The sequence below is a fragment of the Hemitrygon akajei genome, chromosome 7 (assembly GCF_048418815.1).
Source record: "Hemitrygon akajei chromosome 7, sHemAka1.3, whole genome shotgun sequence".
Classification (NCBI taxonomy): domain Eukaryota; kingdom Metazoa; phylum Chordata; class Chondrichthyes; order Myliobatiformes; family Dasyatidae; genus Hemitrygon; species Hemitrygon akajei.
In genome coordinates, this window is record NC_133130.1 from 107826737 (window position 1) to 107850127 (window position 23391).

The 23391-nt window shown below is 41.0% G+C and overlaps 1 protein-coding gene across 1 annotated transcript in view; it reads right to left on the reverse strand.

Annotated features, from left to right (window-relative positions):
* tcp1 (t-complex 1) overlaps positions 1 to 15511 on the reverse strand; it is a 32467-nt gene extending 16956 nt beyond the window's left edge. The window contains exons 1-4 of the mRNA XM_073051660.1: positions 15359 to 15511; positions 13288 to 13373; positions 10747 to 10875; positions 8265 to 8362 (exon numbers count right to left, since the gene is read on the reverse strand). Of these exons, the coding sequence (XP_072907761.1) occupies positions 8265 to 8362; positions 10747 to 10875; positions 13288 to 13373; positions 15359 to 15431 (386 nt within the window). The 5' untranslated portion in view covers positions 15432 to 15511. The remainder of the gene's footprint in view (positions 1 to 8264; positions 8363 to 10746; positions 10876 to 13287; positions 13374 to 15358) is intronic.
* Positions 15512 to 23391: the final 7880 nt, after the last annotated feature.

Below are 23391 nucleotides of genomic sequence, written 5' to 3' on the forward strand. Positions count from 1 at the left end.
ATTATAAGCCGCTACTTTTTTCCCACGCTTTGAACAGCTTTGAACACTGCAGCCTTTACTACGGTGCGGCTAATGCATGGTTTTTTTTCATGCCGCCAAAAACATTTTGCCTCGTAACAGTAGACCAATAAAATTGATGAGTAGTTCACAGAGGTCCAATGAAATTGTACGATAAATCAAGCGCACTTTCACAATTAAATTATTGTAAATCAGTCATTTGTACTCACCCTCATCAACATGGAAAACACCCGAAGAAAAGCATTGTGCTGCCTTTTATTGCAGTTATTTAGTTTATAATATTTTCGCTTAGTAATTCGTTAGTATTTTCTAGTTAATGTTAGAAGTATTTTAAGTATATTTGTTTTCTGTACTACATCCTATGCTATGACGTCACATCCGGTTTCGCCACGTCTTGTGGGGAAAATAACGGTTTGCGATAAACGGAAAGGAGGGGGCGAGCGCATTAGACCCGCGCGAAAACGCTGCAAAGCATATGATGCAGCTTTTAAGTTAAAGGCGATCAATAACTTTTCCTGGTAGGCTGCAGTATATATTTTTTTACCAGTCGTTAGGAGATATTGGAATGTTGTTCGTGCACTGTTCAGTAAAAAAGTATACGCAACGTAATTTGTGTGTTACCGATACGTATGTATATTTAAAAGTAGCCGTGTTACAGGCACAGTTCGAAAAAAAGCATTTGCAATATGTATTTGTTTATGTGACCATACGGATTTAATTAAAAGTTAAAAAATCCTCACGTGTAATATCTTTCTGTGTAAATATCTCATATTACAACGTGGGACACCTGCGGCTTAAAATCCGGTGCGGCTTGTACAAGTACAAAATTGATTTTCTTTCTAAAATTAGAGCCTGCGGCTTTTAATCAGGTGCACTCTGTAGTCCGGAATCTACGGTAGTCATTAAACTGTTAGCACATTGAAGCTTCCGGAACAGGAGGGGAGAAAAAACTTCCTTGCTCAAACTGCACACCTACATTGAACAGCAGTTTATTTATCTAATATTGACATCAGAATACATCATTAGAAAGATTAAAGCAGCCCCACTCTAACTTCAATTGCACAATGAATAAATGCCAGAACTCGGGTGAAGCAACATCTCTGCAGGTAAAAAAGGGTATGCTGGCATTTCCAGTTGAGGGCCCGCATCTTGTGCAACACACAAAAGAGCGAGTGGAACACAGCATGTCAAGCAGCATATATGCAATGAGATGAACAGTCAATGTGTTGGGTCAAATCCTTCATCTGGACTTGAAAGAATGAGGAGAGATAGCTAACATTAGAAAGTTGGGGATAAGGGGTGGAGCAAGAGTTAGAAGGTGATATGTGGATACCAAGTGAAGGGGATGAGGGAGGGAAGAGAGTGGGAATGATGCAAAAAGCTAAGAAGTGATGGGAGTAAGTGACAAAGGGCTGAAGATGAAATCTGGAAAGAGGACAGTAAAATATGGAATTAAGGAAAGGTGGTTATCTACACATCAGAAAACAAATGTTTCCCCTTTAATTTGTTGTGTAAGCATTTTTCTTTCAAGACAGAATGACTGAGCTTCCATAGCTCTCCTAAATAGAAACACCCAGAGGTTCACCAATCTATGTGAAATTATAATTTTACCCTTAATTTGAGATTGTGTCTTTGCCTCTAGATTTCTTGAGGAGCTGAAACACCCTCTTTGCACCCAACCCATTTGGCTCTAAGAATTTTGACTGATTCCTTGAGATCTCTTTCATCCAGAATGGTGAGATTCTGAAATACAGTGCTTGACAGAGTAGTGGAAAAGTGTCACTGACAACATTTAATAAGTGTCTGGATGAGCATCTTAATTGTCAAGGCATAAGCCAGCTGCTGGAAGATGGGATTAATAATGGACATGTGTCCACCGATTGGTGTAGATATGGTGGGCCCAAAGTCTTACTTCCATGCTATATGACTATGAATCTATTCAATCCATCCTCATATGGTAAATCTGCCATCCGAGACTAATCTCATCAACCTTCACTGAACTTTTGTGTTTGCACAATTTGTTTTTTCATCCTGCACATTGGTGTTTGAGTTTCTTTTAAATGGGTTCTACTAGGTTTCCTTGTTTTGTGGCTACCTTTAAGGAGACAAATCTCAAAGTTGCACATCGTATATACACTTTAATAATAATAAATATTCTTTGAATTTTCAGTGAAAACAGATAATCCTATTAGAGAAGGGGCTGGGCTCTACTGGGTTTTAATTTAGGAAATGAAGCCAAACAGGTGGAAGTGTCAGTAGGCACTTCAGAAATAATGATCATAATTCCTAAGTTTAGGGAAGACAAATACAGGTAGGACTTTCAATCAACAGCAGGATCCTTGGGAGTGCATTAGAACAGACAGACATAGGAATACAAGTACATGGTTCCCTAAGAGCAGCATCACAGGTAGACTACGTGGTAAAAGCAGATTTTGGCATCAGTCAGAGCAGAGTCTAGGCGTTGTCTAAGACATTGGTATGGCCACATTTGGAATACTGTGTTCAGTTTTAGTCTCCCTGCTATAGGAAAGATGCCATTAAACTAGAAAGAGCGGAGAGGAGATTTATGAAGATGTTGCTGGAGCTCAAGAGACTGAAACACCATTGCACAGAAACATAACCTTCCGCCCACCTAGCCCTTGCTGGACGATTATCTGCATAGTCCAATTGACTTTCACCCAGACCATGATCCTCCATAGCTATCCCATCTATCTCCCTGTCAAAGTTTCTCTCAAATGTTGAATTCTAACCTGCAGCTATCACTTCAGTTGTATGCTGTTAGATGCTACTCCATGCTTAGAGAAAACAATTTCTAAATAATTGCATGTATTTGTGTTCAAAAAGTGAGAACTAAGCAGCAAGACAATTCAGAATTGTTTTGCTCACTGCAGCAAGCATTTAGGCTTGGAGTGAAAATGAAACAATTTCACTACTTTAACAAGTTAGGAACTATGAAGAATTAGACAATAGGTGCAGAAGTAGACCATTCGGCCCTTCGAGCCTGCACCGCCATTCTGAGATCATGGCTGATCATCTACTATCAATACCCGGTTCCTGCCTTCTCCCCATATCCCTTGATTCCCCTATCTAGCTCCTTCTTGAAAGCATCCAGGGAATTGGCCTCCACTGCCTTTCGAGGCAGTGCATTCCAGACCACCACAACTCTCTGGGAGAAGAAGTTTTTCCTTAACTCTGTCCTAAATGACCTACTCCTTATTCTCAAACCATGCCCTCTGGTACTGGACTCTCCCAGCATCTGGAACATATTTCCTGCCTCTATCTTGTCCAATCCCTTAATAATCTTGTATGTTGCAATCAGATCCCCTCTCAATCTCCTTAATGCCAGCGTGTACAAGCCCAGTCTCTCTAACTTCTCTGCGTAAAACAGTCTGGACATCCCAGGAATTAACCTCGTGAATCTCCGCTGCACTTCCTTTATAGCCAGGATGTCTTTCCTTAACCCTGGAGACCAAAACTGTACACAATACTCCAGGTGTGGTCTCACCAGGGCCCTGTACAAATGCAAAAGGATTTCCTTGCTCTTGTACTCAATTCCCTTTGTAATAAAGGCTAACATTCCATTAGCATTCTTCACTGCCTGCTGCACTTGTTCATTCACCTTCAGTGACTGATGAACAAGTACTCCTAGATCTCTTTGTATTTCTCCCTTACCTAACTCTACACCGTTCAGATAATAATGTGCCTTCCTGTTCTTACTCCCAAAGTGGAGTAAGAACAGGAATTTGAAGATATTGACAGCCATCTTGAATGTTACAATGAAAATGAAGATTTTGAGAATAAAAATCAAAAGCATTCTAAGAAGGTAGTCCATTATTTGCAATAGGCGCCTGCACTGATTTTGTTCATTTGCTGATGGTTGTCAGTTGTATTCGACAATTTCAGGAAAACCTGTGCGGGAGAGTTTTGAAAAAGTGGAAAAGCCATTTCACTGGGGCAGTTCCACTCTCTGGACCTCAGAAGTCCTGGTCCAGAGGTATGAGTAGTTGTCACAACTAAGGTCTTCCTTGGCTGTAATGGATGACCATGACTACTTCTGTGCCCCACCATACTCTTCGATCTCCACTGAGCATTGCAGAATCGCATTTCTGGCTGTTGGATCTTACTGCAGATCTCATCTGTCTATGCTACAGGAACTGACTTCATTTACAGTTAGTCCTGATGAAGGGTCTCGATCCGAAACGTCCACTGTACTTCTTCCTATAGATGCTGCCTGGCCTGCTGCATTCCACCAGCATTTTGTGTGTGTTCCATAAAACTTTAGCTAATTAGGGCAGCCATTTAATTGGGCCATAATATACCAATCCTGATGTGTCCCAATTAACCAGATTCTACTGTACTTATATATCCAGACCCCCTGAAGTAATTTCAAGTAATTTACCCACTGCTGATGGCAGGCTCACCAGCCTAATTTCCCAACTTACTCTTAGCACATTTGTAAACAACGGAGCAACATTAGCTATCCACGGATCCTCTGGCACCTCATCAGTGCGTAATGACGTTTTAAATTACTTTATCTCAGCTAAGGCCCTGCAGCTTCTGAACTAGACCCCCTACAAGTTCAAGGGAACACCTTGTCAGGCCCTGGATTTATCCAAACTTGCCTCAAGAAAGCAAGCACCTCCTCCTCTATAACCTGTCTACGGTCCATGCCTCACTTCATTAGATTCTGTGTCCGCCACACAATAAATACAAATGCAAAACACCCATTTAAAATCTCCCCCATCTCTTTTAGCTCCACGCAGATTACCATTCTGATCTTTGAGAAGACAAATTTTGTCCTTTGCAATCCTTTTGCTCTTAACGTATCTGTAGAATCCCTTAGGATTTTTCTTCACCTTGTGTGGTAGAGCAACCTCATGCCTTTAAGCCCTCCTGACTTCTTTTTCGTTTATTCTCTTGCATTTCTTAAACTTCTCAAGTGCCGCATTTATTCCTACCTGCCTGTACCAGTTATGCAACTCCTCTTTTATCCTTAACCAGGGCCTCAGTATCTCTTGAAAACCAAGGTTCCCTAAACCTGTCTTTGCTTCTTAATCTGACAGGGACATACAAACTCTGTACTCTCAAGATTTCACCTTTGAAAGCCTCCCACTTACCATGTACACCTTTGCCAGAAAGCAACCTGACGCAATCCACACGTACCAGATTCTTCCTGCTATCACCAAAATTGGTCATTCTCCAATTTAGAATCTCAAGCAGAGGACCAGACCAAAGAACAATCCTGAGATCACAAATCTCAAGTCCTGTCCTTTAACTTAGCACCTAATTTCTTGTTATGCTAGAGAGATGTGGAGCAGATTGGAACTTTATACTTTGAAACATAAGAAATTGAGGGATGATCTTAGAGAGAAATAGATAGGGTTGTTTAGATGGGAATCATGGTCAACATGGACTAGTTGGGGCAAAGAGCCTGCTTCCCTTCTGTGTGACTCAATGACTTAAGTTTCAAGGTAGTTCGGGTCCTAAATTAAGATATGGTCATTTCAATAACATATGACAGGATCTGGAGAAAGCAGATTGGGGGCAACTTTTAATAGGGAGAAAGATCAGGGGCAACACGAGGGAGGAATGCAACTATATTAAGATTAGAAAATCCTGAATGACAAGGGATGCTAAAAGTTTGATGAAAACATATGAAAGATGTTGACAACTATAAATAGCTGAATCTTTGTAAGGGACAGAGGGAGTCTAACTGAGTATTAAAAGGAGCAACAGAATGGGCAATATAGGCCATGAAATATCATTTAGTCATAGTCATAGAAAAGTACAGCACAAAAACAGGTCCTTTGGACCCATCTCATACATGCTGAACCATTTAAACTGCCCGTTCCCTTTAACCTGCACTGGGACCATAGCTCTCTATACCCCTTCTATCCATGTACGCATTTAAATTTTTCTTAACCGAAATGTCGAAATTGACTTCACACGCAGCACTTGTGCTGGCAGCTCATTCCACACTCATAGCAGAGTGAAGAAGTTTTCCTACATGTTCCCCTTAAACTTTTCACCTTTCACCCTTAACCCATGACCTCTGGCTGCTATCCCACCCAACCTCAGCAGAAAGTCTGCTTGGATTTGCCCTATCAATACCCCTTATAATTTTGTACATCATTAAATCTCCTCGTAATCTTCTACATTCCAAGGAATAAAGTCCTAAACTATTCAATCTTTCCTTATAGCTCAGACCTGGCAACATCCTTATACAGTTTCAGCTTTCTGTAGGTATGTGACAAAACTGTAGACAATACTCTAAATTAGGCCTCACCAATGTCTTATGCAACTTCAACATAACACCCCATCTTCTGTACTCAGTTCTTTGATTTATGAAGGCCAAGCTTTCCTAACGACCCTATCTACCTGTGATGCCACTTTCAATGAATTATGGACCTGCATATCCAGATCCCTTTGCTTTACTGCACTCCACAGCGCCCTACCACCCACTGTGTAAGACCTATACTAGTTGGTCCTTACGAATTGCAACACCTCACACTTGCCTGCATTAAATTCCACCTGCCACTTTTCAGCTGGTCCAGATTCTGCTGCAAGTTCTGATAGTCTTCCTTGCTGTCCATTACACCCCCAATCTTGGTGTCCTCTGTAGTTAACACATTGTCATCCAGATTGCTTAGATCTATGTACAGCCACATAATGTCATGCAGAAATAAATTCAGCACAATGTTATGAATGGCAATATTTTTCTCCCCACAAATAATAACTAGCATGGCAATGCATGTCAAGCCAGCCAAACGATGTGGGTTTTTGAAATGTTCATTTCATTTTAACAAGTAGATGTTATTCAGCGATGCAAGTTTCTAAATTAAAATTCAGGTATACTTTAAAATCATGACTACACTGACTAATATAACAAATCATCACATGCACTTTGGTTTTTTTTAAGTGCATAAGGCCTATGAGGAAACACTAATAGTACTGATCAACTTCTGTGTTTGAAATACTGTGAAATGTCTAACATCAGATCAATGATGAAATATATATTTAGATGGAAGAGATCGTTAAGGGTCAGCCCTAACGATTTATAGAAAGGACAAAACAACCAAACACAACAGCAGCATGGGAACAATTTTCCACATAACTGGGAAAGTGAGCTGTTGGAATTTAACTTAGACATGTACAAAATAATCCAGTTTGGAAAGTTAAACCAGGGCAGAATACACACAATGTACTTGGGAGCACTGTATCCTGGCAATACAGTATAAGTAGAGCTTCCATAAAATCGGCAACAGACTTGCCTATTAGGCAGGGCATTGAATTGCGATGTTATGACATAGCTGCACAAGATGTTGCTGAGATCATAACTGAGCTATTTTGTGCAGTTCTGTCCACATTATAGGATATGTATAATATGTGATTAAGCCAGATGGTGCAAAAAAGATTCACAAGGATGTTACTGGTACTGAATAATCAAAATTACAAGGAGATATTGAATAGGCTGGCTGTTTTCCATGGATGGAAGGAGGCTGAAGGGTGAACTTATAGACATTTATAAGATCATTAAGGGCACAGATAAGGTCTATTCCCCTAGTTTTTTTACTCCAGGTAAAAATGTCTAAAGCTAGAGGGTATATAGGCTTAAAATGAGAAGGGCAAGATTTTAAGGGGAACAAGAGAGTAGGTGGTGGATCATATATAATTACAACTTTTAAAGACTCTTGGGGCAGTGACATGGATAGGAGTAATTCAAAGGAACACTGGCAAGTGCAAAAAATTCAGTTAGACACCTTGATCAATGTGGATGAATTAGACCAAAGGGACTATAACACTGGGAAAGGGCAAGCACAAAAGACTGTAAATGGCATGAATTTGCCAAACAAAAAGTTTATTTAAAAAGTGTTACTAGGTTAAATCTATTTACAAGATTATTATAAAGATATAACGTGTATTATATCAAATAATTGTTGTGAATTTCTCTTTCTACTTCCCGGGTTCACTTCTGGTTACCTCATGTTTTCAGCCTTTAGTTGTCCTGTATTATTAACATTGTCAATATTTCTAATTAAAAATGGATTTAATAAACTCAAAGCTTGCTTAAATGCCACTTGCCCACTCACTTGCATTAGGCAAACATCAACTTCTGTATTTGTACAAGGAATCTTTTGCATGAAAAACTAATAACTTATTCAAATCAATACTGCATACTGTAAACAAGAAATTGTACTGTCTTTATCCCAGTGAATTTTTAAATTAATTTTTCAGCCAGAACTTACTTGCAAGCAAGGCGATAACCACCAATGATTGATGTTGGATGAATTTTTTGTTTGACCAATTCATCTGCACCCTTCAAAAGCTCTGCAGCAATAATAACCTGCATTAAAGACAATACAAGAAGTCACAAGTTAACACTTGCTGCCCATAATTTTTGCTTGATCTAGTGCTCAAAAGAGAGAAAAAAAACGGTAGTTATATGCAGGCAGCATCTTTGACACACAAATAATATAGGTCTTAGAAAGGAAAGGGCCTCTCAAAGACCGAGCAGGACATTTTTGTGAGGAGCCATAGATTGGCAAGGTCCTCAACAAGCCTTTTCCCCTTTTTTACAGCAGAGAAGGACATGAAGACTTCTGAATAGGGAGGGCTTGGAAATAGTCTATATTGTAGCAGAGGAACTGCTGGATGCCTTAAAGCTTAAGTTGATTAATCTCGAAGGCCAGATCCAGTGTACCCAAGGACACTGTGGGATGCTATAGAAGAAATTGCAGAAGCCCCACTTGAGACATTTGCACCAATTTTATTCATGGGTGGAGTGCCAGAAGGACTGGAGGGTGGTTAATGTTGCACCCCAATTTAAAAAGGGTGGCAAAGAAAAATCTGATTAAGTGTAGACTAATAAATCTAACATCCACATTAGGTAAGTTACTAGAAGGGATTCTGGTGGGAAAGTTATATTAGCATTTGGAAATACAGGGCTTCATTAGGGCTTTGTGCTTTGAAGATCATATCTCATGAACTTGATTGGATATTTTGAAGTAACCAAGGTTGAGGAGAGAAGGACAGTAGAGAAGGTCTACATGGACTTCAGTAAGGCCTTTGATAAGGTTCCAGAATGGGGTCCACTTTCCATTGTAGCCTACTAAGTGGATCATTGCTAACAGGGTACAGAATCAGCCTGATGGTAGGAAGCAGAGGATGATGATGGAAGATTGCTTTTTGGTGCTTACCAGTGCTAGTCCACTCAGTGCTAGTCCACTGGTATTTATTATCTATATTAACAATCTGGATGAGAATATAGGGTGTGCTTAATAAGCTTGTAGGTGACAGTGAAAAAACGGTGCTGTTGACCATGAAGATGGCTATTAGGATTTACAGAAGGATCGTTATCAGCTGGGTAAGAAGGCCGAGGAATGGCAAATGAAGTTGAATTTGGAGAAGTGTGAGGTTCTGCCTTTTGGCAAGACAAATGAGGGGTGGACTTTCACCGGCCATGAATTGCATTGTACTCCCAGGTCCCTCTGTTCAACAAGTACACGATTTCCTGAAAGTGGTGTCACAAGTAGACATGGTGGCGAAGTGTTCTCGAATATCTCATCGTCCTCACGCACTCCATTCGTTCCTTGCTGCCGTTCAAAAACCAATGTTCCCTAAACCAGGCAGCCTTGCCTGTTATTCTTACAGGATCATGCAAACTTTGTACTCTCAATATTTCACTTCTGAAGATCTCCCACTTACAAGCATTCCTTTGCTACAAAACAATCTATCCCAACCCACACCTGCCAGATAGTTTCTGGTGCCATCAGAATTGGTCTTTCCTCAGTTTAGAATCTTAACCCATGGGCCAGTTTTATCCTTTTCCATACGAGTCTTGAAATTATAATCAAACTAACTAGATTTGGCAAGACCAAGGGTTCCACATACATCCCTGTTAAACATCCACCGGTTAAACTCTCTGATCACAAACAACCCTCCATCACTTTCCCTCACTCCCAAACCAATTTTGAATCTAATCTAAAACTTGCACTGGATACCACAGGCCATTTGGACCAATCTCCCATGGGATACCTTGTCAGAGACCTTACTGAAGCTCATGTACACCTTATCAACTACATAGGAACACATTTTGTTGCCTTTTTGAAATAATCAAAATGATCAGAATTCTTAACATTTTATTTTCTCTTATTACTATTGATATATTGATTAGCTTTGTTAATCAGTTACTTGCTAATTTAATTCCTTATTGTATATAACGACATATTGACTTTATCTTTGTTAATCTTCAATAATTAATAAAGATTTTAAAATGAAATGAAAATGATCAGACACGATGTCCCCAAAACAAAGCCACACTGCCTTCAATTAATCCCCATCCTTCCATCTATAGATCAATCCCATTCCCCAACAACTTTCCCACCACTGATTTTAGGCACTCAGACCCATAGTCATCAAGCTTATCACCCCTGATCCTGAGTAAAAGGCATCATATTTGTTGCTTAAACCCCATTTTTGATTAAAACTAACCAAGTTAGCATTCACATGTAAACTTATTCAATAAATATTTCATTGCTATCAACATACAGACTGCATATAGACAACAGATTAGTTAGAATCCTGAATCTTGGAACTTACTGTACATACAAACCACCCTTCATTTTGTGGTAAAATAAACAAACCAATCAAAATATTGCAGAAAATCAATAAACATTTACTATAGCATTATTGAAATGTTAATTTGAATTCTGATAAAAATGTACTCACCACCGATGTTGTACCATCTCCTACTTCGTTGTCTTGAAGCTCTGCTAATTCACATAATACCTTGGCAGCTGGATGCTCTACTTCAAGCAGTTTGAGAATTGTAGCCCCATCATTAGTGATGGTGACATCCTGTAGAAGATCCGAAGAATGTACCATTTGGAAGTATTCTGAACATTGGGATTTATTTCATTCCCCCAGCTCATTTAAAATCACACTTTCATTGAAACCTTAACACAATATTTTTCTCTTAGCCCCAAATCACTGCTTACATACAGTGCTGCTACTGAAAACAATTAAATATTAAATGCTCACTGGCAAAATCTCAATTTTTATGTGCTACTGAAAATAGCATTGAACACATTTTAGCCTACAATTCATAAAACACACATTTCCACAAAGCACAATTTTCTCCCCTTTGGATTATGTCTATCAGTGCCAACTACCGCTATACTTAATGCTTCAGTGACTATATCATCATGTAATGATAGAAAGTCTTTGACAATTTCAAACATCTGTAGCCTCTTCTGTCTCAGGTCTTCAACAATGATAAACTGGCAGTTTGGATTTACCCACAAGACTGGCTTGCCCAAAGAACACAAGGGTAGTGATGGAAAGGTGTCATTCTAGCTGAAGGTCCATGATTCCATAGAAATTGGTGATGGTTATTTGTTATATAAACGATTTGGACGAAAACGTAGATGGATGAGTTAGCAAATTTGCCGATGACACAGAGATTGGTGGAGTTGTGGACAGTGTGGAGAGCTGTCAAAAGACAACAATTAATGAGATGTATGGGTAAGTGGGTTAATCTGTTACATAGGTACAATGGGCTGGAAGGGCCTGTTACTATGCCAAAGCTCTAAATAAAAAATTAATATGGGTGGGAGAAATGACAGCTGGAATATTATCTGATCAAGCGTATGGTGCTGCACTTTAAGAGGTTTAATGTAAGGGAGCCAAATGGCAATTCCCTTAACAGAAGTGATCTAGGGCAGAGGCTCCCAACCTGGGGTCCATGGATCCCTTGATTAACGAAGGGGCTCACTGGCATAAAGAAGATTGGGAACCCCTGCTCTAGAGGGATTTTGGGGTCCAAAACCATAGACCCCTGAAAGTAGTCACACATGTAAAGAAGGTATATGCCATGCTTGCCTTCATTGGTCAGGTCATTAAGTATAAGAATCAGAAAGCCACATTGCAGCCACATAAAATCTTAGTTACCTCAAACTTGGGAGTATTCTGGTCAGCTCATTACAGGACGGATATTGAGGCTTTAGAAGGGGAGCAGAGGAGGTTTACCAGGATGCTGTCTGGATTAGAGAGTAACGAGAATTTGGACAACCCTGGATTGTTTTCTCTGGAGTGTCAGACTGAGAGGAAACCTGGTGGAAGATTTTTTTCAGATTATGAGGCATAGATTGGGTGCACAGACAGTATGTTTTTAAAGGAGCTTAAAGGAGGCCTGTGGGCCAAGTTTCTTTTTACACAGAGTGGTGGGTGCCTGGAATAAACTACCAGAGGGAGTGGTGGAAGCAGATACAACATTGGCATTAGATGGTTTAGACAGACACATGAATATACAGGAAGCAGAGGGATATGGATAATGCACAGTCAGAAGAGAATGTTTAATTCAGCTTTGTACTGCATTATGACATCAGTAGTAACATTTAGAAAGAACCTCGTATGCTCATTAGCAAAGGCAGCATATGTAGAGAAAGAAGCTGCTTACATTTCAATTGTTAATCCATAATCAGAACAGAAAGTGAGTGAATTGTTGAACGCACATTCACCTAAAACTTCTGTGCTGATTCATTTTGCTGCACAGAGCCAATATCTAGATATTTATGCTTTCGGAATTCCACAAGGCAGGCATTCATAAGAGTGCCTTTCCTCAGGGTGGAAATAGCTAAAAAAAGGTACAATTTTAAGGCGATTGGAGAGAAGTATTGAGAATGTCCAAGCTTTTTTTTTTTAAAAACACAGAGTGCGGTGGGTGCATGAAATGCACTGTCATAAGTGGTGGTAGAGGCAGATACATTGCAGTCATTTTAGAGACTCTTGCATAGTCACATGGATGAAAGAAAAATGGAGGAACATGGGAAGGAAGGATTAAATTGATCCTGGCACAATATCTGGGCCAAAGGGTCTGCACTCTACTTTACTGTTCCGTCATATTTCCCTTTTCCAAACACTGTACTAAGTGGAATCCCAAACCACATCCTCATTGTGACTGACAAACCATGGTCAAATCTGAATGATTACTTTCTAAATACTTTAACATTTCAAACAACATGACAAGACTGCATCAATAGGAACCCAGAATGTTTAACAAGTGGACCAAACACAATTCCCTTCACACTTGATTCTGGCTGCCAAAGGTGTTGCCTCCTGCCCAACTCTCTCCCATCTGGCCCAACTGCATCGACACACCACCACTTGGCCTGCCTGAATTCATCCCTCCCAACCCGCTAACTTCTCCCCTTTCCTGCTTCATCCCTTTGCTCATAAGAGTGCATCAACAATGTAATGAACTCTACTTACGCCAATATCATCCACCAACATTTTATCCAGACCAACTGGTCCCAAGGAGCTTTTCACAATATTGGCAATGGAGGCTGCTGCCATCACTGTACATAAAAAACACAAGAAAAAGCTTTCAGTGCAAGATGGCAAACTAGAATAAACAACTGAAATAAAATATCCAACCCTTCAGTAATTGTTCTATACCAATACAACTAAGGGCAAACCAAGATGCTGGAAACCTGAAATTAAAAATTGAAAAATCGGTCAAAATCTGTTAGAAACAACTTTTCAGGTACTGAAAGATCATTTTAGAGTTTTTCCAGGCTTCATTTTCATCTCAATTATGGCAAAGTATTAACTTGTATCCTTTCAACACACACAAAATGCTGGAGGACCTCAGCAGGCCAGGCAGCATCAATGGAAAAGAGTATCGTTGACATTTCAGGCTAAGACCATGGCAGGACTGGAGAAAAAAAGATGAGTGAATTTAAAAGGTGAGGTGAGGGGAGAACGAAACGCAAGGTGATAGGCGAAACCTGAAGGGGGAGGGATGAAGTAAAGAGCTGGGAAGTCTGATGGAAGAGGACAGAAGGACAGAGAACAGTAGCCCCCAACCTGATGGCACTAAAACCAAGCACACAATATTTCCAAGTACCACAATAAAGAGGAGTGGGATAAATTGAGGAAATTAATTCACTACGGAGAGTCCCGATGCAGAGTGAGAGTGTGTGCATGCGTGCGCACCCTTAACTCCTGATGGAGTCGTCGGGGCGTCATCATGACAAGTTTTTTGCACCGATCTTTTTGGCGATTGCTCGTCTTGGGCACTCGAACCCTGGTGGAGCCCATTCCTCTTCCGATGCAGTGCTTCAACCCAAAACCCTGACAATTCCTTTCCTCCCATCAATGCTACTCAACTTGTTGAGTTCCTCCCCACCTCTACCCCCCCCCCTCAAAAGTAAGTTGCCCATTAGGAATCAAGAACTCCCCACCTCACCCCTCAAACCATATACAGATAGAAATTTTTCCCACATTTCCAATCAAAACCCATTGTACACTTAAATGTGCCATAATACATGAAAAGTGGGAAGATGGCAGAATAGGTCTTCTGAATCTCTATGATTCCATGAAGGATGCAATTGTCCATAAATTTTTGAATTTAAAAAATTATCACCATTCTCCACAATGTGTTTAATTTGACTGGTTTTCTTGGACCCACATGGAAACCACAGTAGGTAGTGAAATGTAGTTGAGGAGGTTGTACAAAAATAACACCCCTCCATGCTGTGAATAATAATAAAAAATCAATACAATGTATTAGTAAACCTCCTCAACAAGGCCAATTTAACACAGCAGGTGAATAATACTATGTATCAGATATGTAGTGCACATAGAAGTGACAGGCTCTGATAACACAGTTAAGCCCAAGTAACTCTAGATTTTAAGGAGTAGAGAGTGTAGAGGGACGCTAGTACAAATATTACTGACAGATCAGGTTAAGGAAAGTCTCAAGATATTCTAAAAATACAAGTAGTGGGGCTCATCAGAAACCAAAGGGTTGGATCTACAATATATCGGCAAGATTTTAAATAAGGGTTTTTTTTTTAATTATACTGTACATTCACCCAAAATATATAGTTGGAATTTCAGCTGATATTAAATTATCTTAAAACTTAAAAGTTGTATTCTGAAACGGTAAAATACAGTATAGATGGGTGGGCTAAGTTCAATCAGATCCAAGGCGTGATACCTTGACTACAGTAGGCAGAGGAGGTGATGGAGGAACGCTGTTTCCATGACCAGAAACCCTCGCTGTTCTTTCAGACATCACTGAGCCCTGCTGAGGTGCAGAGAGCGACTGCAGCAGACACAGCACCGTGACAAGGAGCACCGACCACGTCTCCCCCTCCAAGACTCTGCCGGGGCCCACCAGCTCTCCCCTCTTGCCTCTCCCGGTCTACAGAAGGTTCTGGAACATTCCCAACCACGTGTGTACCGTAGGGCCGCGCTTCCTTCCCCCCCCCCCACCCCGCGTTCTCGCCATCATACCCACCCACCCACCCCAACGAGGAGACCCACTCCTTCTCACCGTTCTGTGTCCGGACCGTGTCTCCCGACGACCGCTGGCCCAACACATTCAACGCACCGTCCATTGCAGCCATCTTGGAGCGCGGGCGCGGCGGAAGGGCGGGCAGCGCGCGGGGCACTCTGGGTAACCGCTCGTCCCCTCAGGCGCGGGTGGTCGGTCGGTCGCTCGCTCGCTCTCCCGAGTCCGGTCGGTCGGTCCGTGTGCCGCCCGTCCTTTGCGGGGCTCAGGCAACACGCCAGACCTATATATAAAAAATCAGATGAATGCGTCACTAGTCTCCACCACATCTTTAAAAGGAGATGCCGCAAAGAGGCGGCATCCTTCACGAAGGATCCGCACTACCCGGGACATTTCCTCTTCTCGTTACCGTCAGGCGGATGCACCCATCCAGCATATTAGGAACAGCTTCTCCTCCGCCGCCGCCATCAGCTTTCTGAACGGTCCACGAACGCTGCCTCACTATTCCACACAAATCAACTATTTCTTACAGTATTGCATTGTACTGCTGCGCAAAACGAATATCACTTAACGATGGTTGTCACCTATTTGAGACATTGCCTTTTGAAGATATCCTTGATGGTGGTCGGGTTAGTGCCCGAGATTGAACTGGCCGAGTTTGCAACCCTCTGCAGCTTTTTCCAATCCTGTGCAATGGCCCCGCTACACTAGGCAATGCAACCAGTCAGAATGTTCTCCATATTACATCTGCATTAATTTGATCGTCTTTGGTGACATACAAAATCCCCTCAAACTCCTAACGTGTAGTTCATGCAAACTATTAGGAACCAATGGTAAATGTTAGCGGGTTAGGCAGCTGATGTTTACACGTGGAAGATCCGTTTCTCAGCTGTACAAGTTGACGATTCTAGAAATAAAAAAATGTGATCAGAACCAACAATGTAGTTCGTTCAGAATATATGTTAACGAAATGCGTGAAATAAATTCCTTATTTGTAAATCCAATTATGAAATGTGAAGCCGGTCTAACACAGTGAGCGGTAGGGCACTGAGGGGTGCGGCAGAACAAAGGGATGTGGGAATACAGGTCCATGATTAATTGGAAGTGGCGTCCCAGGTTGATATGGTCGTAAAGAAACCTTTCGGCACATTGGCCTTACTAAATCAATGTATTGAGTACAGGAGATGGGATGTTATATTGGTGCGGCCTAATTTGGAGTATTGAGTGCAGTTTTGGTCACGTACCTACGGGAAAGATGTCAATAAGGTTGAAAGTACAGAGGTAATTTACAAGAATGTTGCTGGATCTGGACCTGAGTTATATGGAAAAATTGAATGGATTAGGGCTTTATTCCTTGGAGCATATAAGATTAAGAGGAGATTTGATAGAGGTCTACAAAATTATGAGGGGTATAGATAAGATAAATGAAAGGCTTTTTCCACTGAGATTGGATGGGATTGCAACTGGAGGTCACAGGTTAAGGGTGAACATTTTAAGGTGATATTAGAGGAATAATATTAGGGGATATTAGAGGAAGGTTTTTCAATCAGAGAGTGGTTGGTGCGTGGAATGCACTGCCTGAGTCAGTGGTAGAGGCAGATACACTAGTGAAGTTTAAGAGACTACTAGACAGGTATATGGAGGAATTTAAGGTGGGTGGGTCATATGGGAGGCAAGGTTTGAGGGTCAGCACAACATTGTGGACCGAAGGGCCTGTAATGTGCTGTACTATTTTATGTTCTAACATGAGGGTTGTGAGAGTGTGGAATGAGTTGCCTGCACAAGTGGTGCATGTGTGCTCGATTTCAACGTTTAAGAGAAATTTGGATAGGTACATGGATGGTAGGGGTATGGAGGATATGGTCCCAGTGCAGGGTAGGGGTGTGGACGGTTGTCCCAGTGCAGGTCAATGTGAGTAGGCAGTTTAAATGGTTTGGTACATACTAGATGGGCTGAAAAGCCTGTTTCTGTGCTGTACTTTTCTATGACTATTAGTTGAATGTTTGTAGTATTCCCTTAGTAATATTTCAAACATTCAAGTTTGCTTGTCTGGAGCCAATATCTTAGTTCAGATTCTGGTGCAAGCAATTTCTTAAAACAAAAAGGTTTATTTGCATAGATTAATGACATTAGGTTTAATAAAGCAAAAGACTAGAATTAGATACAATGTAGTTTTATGAAAGATAAATAATTCTTTATAATTTAGAATTTTTATAATGTTTTATCCAGTGAGCTCAGTGGATGTGATGGGTTTGGACTTCAGGAAAGGCCTTTATTAAGGTGCAGTGTAAAGGATTGTTAAATAAAATTACCACATGATATTGATTGTGTTGATTGGCAATTGAATAATGGACTATAAATGCCCTGATGCTATTACAGTTTGGGGTGTTGAAGTTCAGAGTTCAATCCTGACATCCTCTGTAAGGGGTATATCTTCCCTCTGGAATGTGTGGGCTTCCTTCAGTGCTCTGGTTTCCCCTCCACAGTCCAAAGATGTACAGATTAGTTAGTTAATTGGTTATTGTAAAACGTCCCATGAAGGGCCTATTTCACGCTTTATCTCTAAATAAAGCAGAAGGTCATGTTTAGGGATGCAAAGATTGTATTGTCTTCATTGCAAAAGGATTTGAGACCAGCAGCAAGGATGACTTGCTGCAGTGGTACAAGTGCTTGGTGAGACCCTGCCCAGATACGTCAGCAGTTATGGTCCCCTTATCCGAGGAAGAATGTTTTTGCCGTGGAGGGAGTGTTAAGAAGTCCTACAAGGTGGATTCCTGAGAGAGTGGGACTGATGTCGCAGAGTAATACAACACAAAATCAGGCCCTTCAACCCAACTCATCCATGCCTACCAAGGCTAGTCCCATTTGGCTTTATTCGACCCATATCTCTCCGAACCTATTCACATTCCTGTCAAACTCTCTTTTTTGATCCTCTCTGAATCTTTTCTCTTTTCATCTTAAACCTATGCTGTCTAGTTTAAGACTCTCCTACTCTGGAAAAAAAAAACTATTACCCCATCTATGCATCTAATAATTTTATAAACCCACAAAGGTCATCCCCTCCCTACGCCCATTGATTGCTTGATTGATCTGAAGCTACCCTCAGTATCCTCCAGACTGACTCCAGAATGGTCACAGTTTGCTGTATTCAGCACGCTACAGTAAACTTTGGATTTGTGAAGAAATCAGATCTTGCTTACATTATCAATGCGAAAAACAAACTGAGGACAAAACATCCTCAACTACTCAGACTGCCATCAGAGATAATCTCTGAAAGTTGAGGGTGATTTCACAAATCTGTGGATAACACAAAGGATGGTGGAGTTGTGGATAGTGCAGAAGGTTCTCATACATTACACTGGGACTTTGACAGGATGCAGAGCTGGGTTGAGAAGCGGCATATGGAGTTCAACTCAATGAAGTGATTCACTTTGGAAGGTTCAATTTGAAGTCAGAATGTGGGGTTAATGGCAAAATTCTTCGGAGTGTGGAGAAAGAGCAAGATCTTAGGTTCAACGTTCGTAGATCCCTCAAAGTTGCTGTGCAAGTGTTTGGGTGGTTAAGAAGGCATATGGTGTGTTGGCCTTCATTTGTCAGGGGATTGAGTACAAGTACCATGAGGTAATATTGCAACTCTATTAAAACCTTGGTTAAACCACATTTGGAAAATTGCGTTCAGTTCTGGTTGCCTCATTATAGAGGAGATTTACCAGGATGTTGTCTGGATTAGAGAGCATGTCTTATGAAGATAGGTTGAATGAGTTAGGCTTTCTCTTTGAAGCAGAGGATGAGAGAAAATTTGATAGAGGTGTACAGGATGAGAGGCATAGATTGACTTCATGAGTGTAGAGTAGACCATGGTTGGCATGGACTCAATGGGCCCAAGGGCCCATGCTTTATTTCCTATGACTATGATTCATGTAGGATCTAGATGTGTACTTTAAGAACTGTAACATCCAGGGTGATGAAACTGTAGAGAAACTACTTTGTGAGCAAAGAACACAGTGTACTAAATTGGAAAATTGTGCAATTGAATTACTCTTCACCTGGAAGGAGTGCTTGGATCCTGGTTATTGGAGAGAGAAGAGGAAGAAGGCCCATTCTACACTGGAAAAATCAAGTGCAATTTGGATAATGAGTTTGCAGAACATGTCTATTTAGTTTGTATTAAACTAGTCAGTGTAAGTTTAAGGTGCACATAGAAGATATAACATGGATAGAACAGCACTGTACAGGCCCTTTGGCCCATGATGTTGTGCTGATCTTTGAACCTGCTCTATGATCAATCTCACTCTTACCTCCTAAACAATCTTCTATTTTTCTATCATCCATGTGGCTACCTAAGAGGTTTTTTTTTAAATGTCCCTAATATACCTGCCTGAACCCCTCTACCTGGCAGTGCTTTCTATGACCCACCACTCTCTGTACAGAACTTACCTTTGACAACCCCCTTTACTCCAATTACTTTTCTCTAATCAACTTAAAATTATACCCTTGTGTATTAGCTATTTCCACCCAGGAAAATGCCTTTGGCTATCCACTCTATCTATGCCTCTTCTCATTTTGTACACCTTTATCAAGTCACCTCTCATCCTCCCTCGCTTCAAAGAGAAAAACCTTAGGTTGCTTAACCTTTCTTCTTAAGGTATGCCCTCTAGTCCAGCCAGCATCCTGATGAATCTGAACTGCACCTGCTCTAAAGCTTCTACATACTTCTTGCCATCTTCTGCCTTCTATGGGTAAGCCAATTCTGTATCCACACATCCAATTTTACCTGAATCTAAGCTACAATGGGGAGCCTTATCAGATGCCTTACTAACGTCCATATGCTTCACGTCCAGTGCTCTGCTTACATCAATGCATTTTGTCACATCATCAAATAATTCAATCAGGCTCGTGAGACACGACTTGCCCCTCACAAAAGCATACTGACTATTTCTAACCAGATTATTCTTCTGGCTACATCCACCATCCTCTATATGAAAAGTTACCTCTTGTCTCTTTCAAGTCTTTCTCCTCTCATCCTAAACGTATGCCCCCTAGATTTAGACTCCTATTTCCTAGGGAAAAGACTGCTACCATGCAACTTATCTATGCTCCTCATGATTCTACAAACTTCTATGAGGTCACCCCTTAATCTCCTATGCTCCAAGGAATTAAAATCCAGCCTGGCTTTTTGCTACTAATCAGGCACGTAGTCCAGGTAAGATTCTTGTAAATCTTTTCTGCAGGCTTTCCAGTTAACAAATGCATTGCCTCATACTGCACTGAGATCTATTTGCCTAGAGAAATCTATTTCTCTAACTTGGGTCGGCAACCTTTTTGCCTCTGTGGGCTGGATCGCGTATTAATGAGCAGATGGTGGGCCAGATAAATGCCATAAAAAACTTGAAATGTGGCAATTATCCATTTAAATACATCTAGTTATGTATTGCCTCAAGTTAATGAATAATGCATGCTAGCAAATGATTTGTGCTTAAGGTTGCCTAACCCTGCTCTAACTGATCAAGATCCCCTGTAATCTATAACTGTCTTTACTATAAGTAAGACCTCTTAATTTGTATCATCCCAAAATTTGCTGATCAAGCCTCGTACCTTCTCATCCAAAATGTTTATATAGATAACAAATTTCAAGGGTTCCAACAATGACCCATGCAACACACCACTAGTCACTGGCCTCCATTCCAAGAAACAACATTCAACCACCACCATCTGCTTCCCAACTCTAAGCCAATTTTGTATTCATTTGCTCTCCCTGGATTCCAGGGACCAAACCTTGCAGACCAACCTATCACGTGGGATCTTAGTGAAGGTTTTGATAAGGTCCAAACAAATCACTTCTACTGCCTTAACCTCATCTATATCAAAACACTCTAAAAGGTTCATCATGATTTTCCACACACGAAGCTTTGCTGACTACTCCTGACTGTCTATCCTGTTACATACCCCGTAACTGGGTGTCTAACCAGCAGAGAAAGAAGAATTCGTTAGAGTCTGGTGGTACCAAACTAAAGGTGTTTATTAATAAAAATAAGCAAAAACCATATCAATAATGCAAATATACATATTAAACAAGTTAGCAGTAATAAACCTAAAAGTGTAGGAATAATAATAATCAATAATAAACAAGCTCTATCGATGTCTAGGGGTAAATGAATTGTCATAGAAAAGTATAAAGTTCAGTTCAGTTCATGAGTGCTGATGTAGTTATGGTTGTTGTATTGTAATCGTTGGAGAGAGAGAGAGCGAGATGTAACAGCTACAGTCAGGCAAACCTTCCTTTGCTTTCTTAATCCGTTGTATCAGTGTGGTCATTCAGTTATGACCTCTCCGTCCTTCTGCTAGACCGTTCTTCTGTGATGGACTCGTCACTCTGGCATGAGTGGACACACACACACAAGTCCCCACCGACCCTGCTTTTACACTGATAGCCTTACTGACTGACCTCCTGGTTCAGTCTCCGAAGCCCCCACCTTTCTTGTGGGTTCCAACACTCAATCAGTGTCCACTGGCGTGTCTGAAGGGTGTCTCTCCAAACCTGTCTTTTTATCCCTACTAACGGGGACTCAGCTATCCATCACTCCTGAATGACTGTGTCCTTCAAATAAGGCCACTCCTTCAGTCCACTGAGGAATGTTTATGAGCAAACTATTGTCCTTGCAGCGAAACAGTAAATAATTCAAAAAAGGAGTCACAATACGGTTAATCAGCAATTTCCCCCTCTCTCTTATCTGTCGCCGATGTTCTTGCTTATTTTTCCGTCTCTCTTTCTCATGGTCAGCATAGCAACAGTAATAGTTTGTGTTTCTCAGGAGGGGAATGGTTAACTCTGTACCTCATTGTCCATCAGGTCTGTTCATCACTCATAACAATCCAAATACTGGAAGAGCTTCTCCCTCAGAGTTCCCCACCACTGAGGTCAGGCTGACCAGCTTGATCTTGCTACACTTCTTAAATAATGGAACAACACGAGCCACCTTCCAGTCTTCACAAGTGGCTAACAATGATGCAAGTATCTCCGTAATGGCCTCTGCAATTTCTCCTCTAGCCTCTCACAAATTCTGAGGATGCACTCAGACAGATTTATCCATGTCAATGCATTATAAGGTTGCAAATGCTTTCTCCCTGCTAATGTTCTCCAGAATATCTCCACTTATTCCCCTTATCTCTTGAGCAACCATAATTTTCTTTTCATAAACATTGAGGAGAAAATTCAAAATCCCATCCATCTCCTGTGGTTCAAGACATAAGCAGCCCTGCTAGTCTCTAAGGGAAACTACTCTCTCTAGCTACCTTCTAACTCAACATAGCTATGGAACCTCCTAGGATTTACCCTTAACTTTATTTGCCAGATCCATCTCATAACTTCTTTACCATTCTGATTTCCCTCTTAAATGTATCTTAACCTTTTATTGCTATTAGTGTATTCACTCATCCCCAACCTCTTAAACACTATGCACACTTCCTTTTTCTTGACCAGATCCTCAATATCTCTTGTCAAATAAGCTTCCCTGAACTTGCAAGTTTCCCTTCACCCTAACAGGTGTATGCTACTGCTGGACTCTTGATATCACACTCTTAAACATCTCCCACTTATTATTCATTCCTTTCCCTTCAAACAGGCTCACCTAATTAACCTCTGCAAATCCTACCTAATTCCCCCAAAATTAGCCCTGCTCCAGTTTAGCATCCTAACCTGTGGACCTGCCCTGTCCTTTTCCATCACTATCTTAAAACTAGTAAAATTATGGTCACTGGAGCTGAAGTGCTCCCTGACTGCCAGTTCAGTTACCTTCCTTCCTCTCTTCTTAAAGAGTGGAGTGACATTTGTAATTTTCCAGTCCTCTGGAGCCAAATCTCTGCTTTTCTGGTTTCTAATCCATCTGCTAAAAGAAACAGTTTCTTATCTAGTCCTGACAATGTTCTCATAAGACACATCCCTATTCTTTCCAGTGTAACATGGCAACTAGAACTCTACACATTCTCAAGCTGTGGTCTAACTAGTGTTTTGCTCAGTTCTATCATTAACTGCCTGCTGTGGCTTAGTCAATGAAGTATTCTGCAAAGGATAAGTT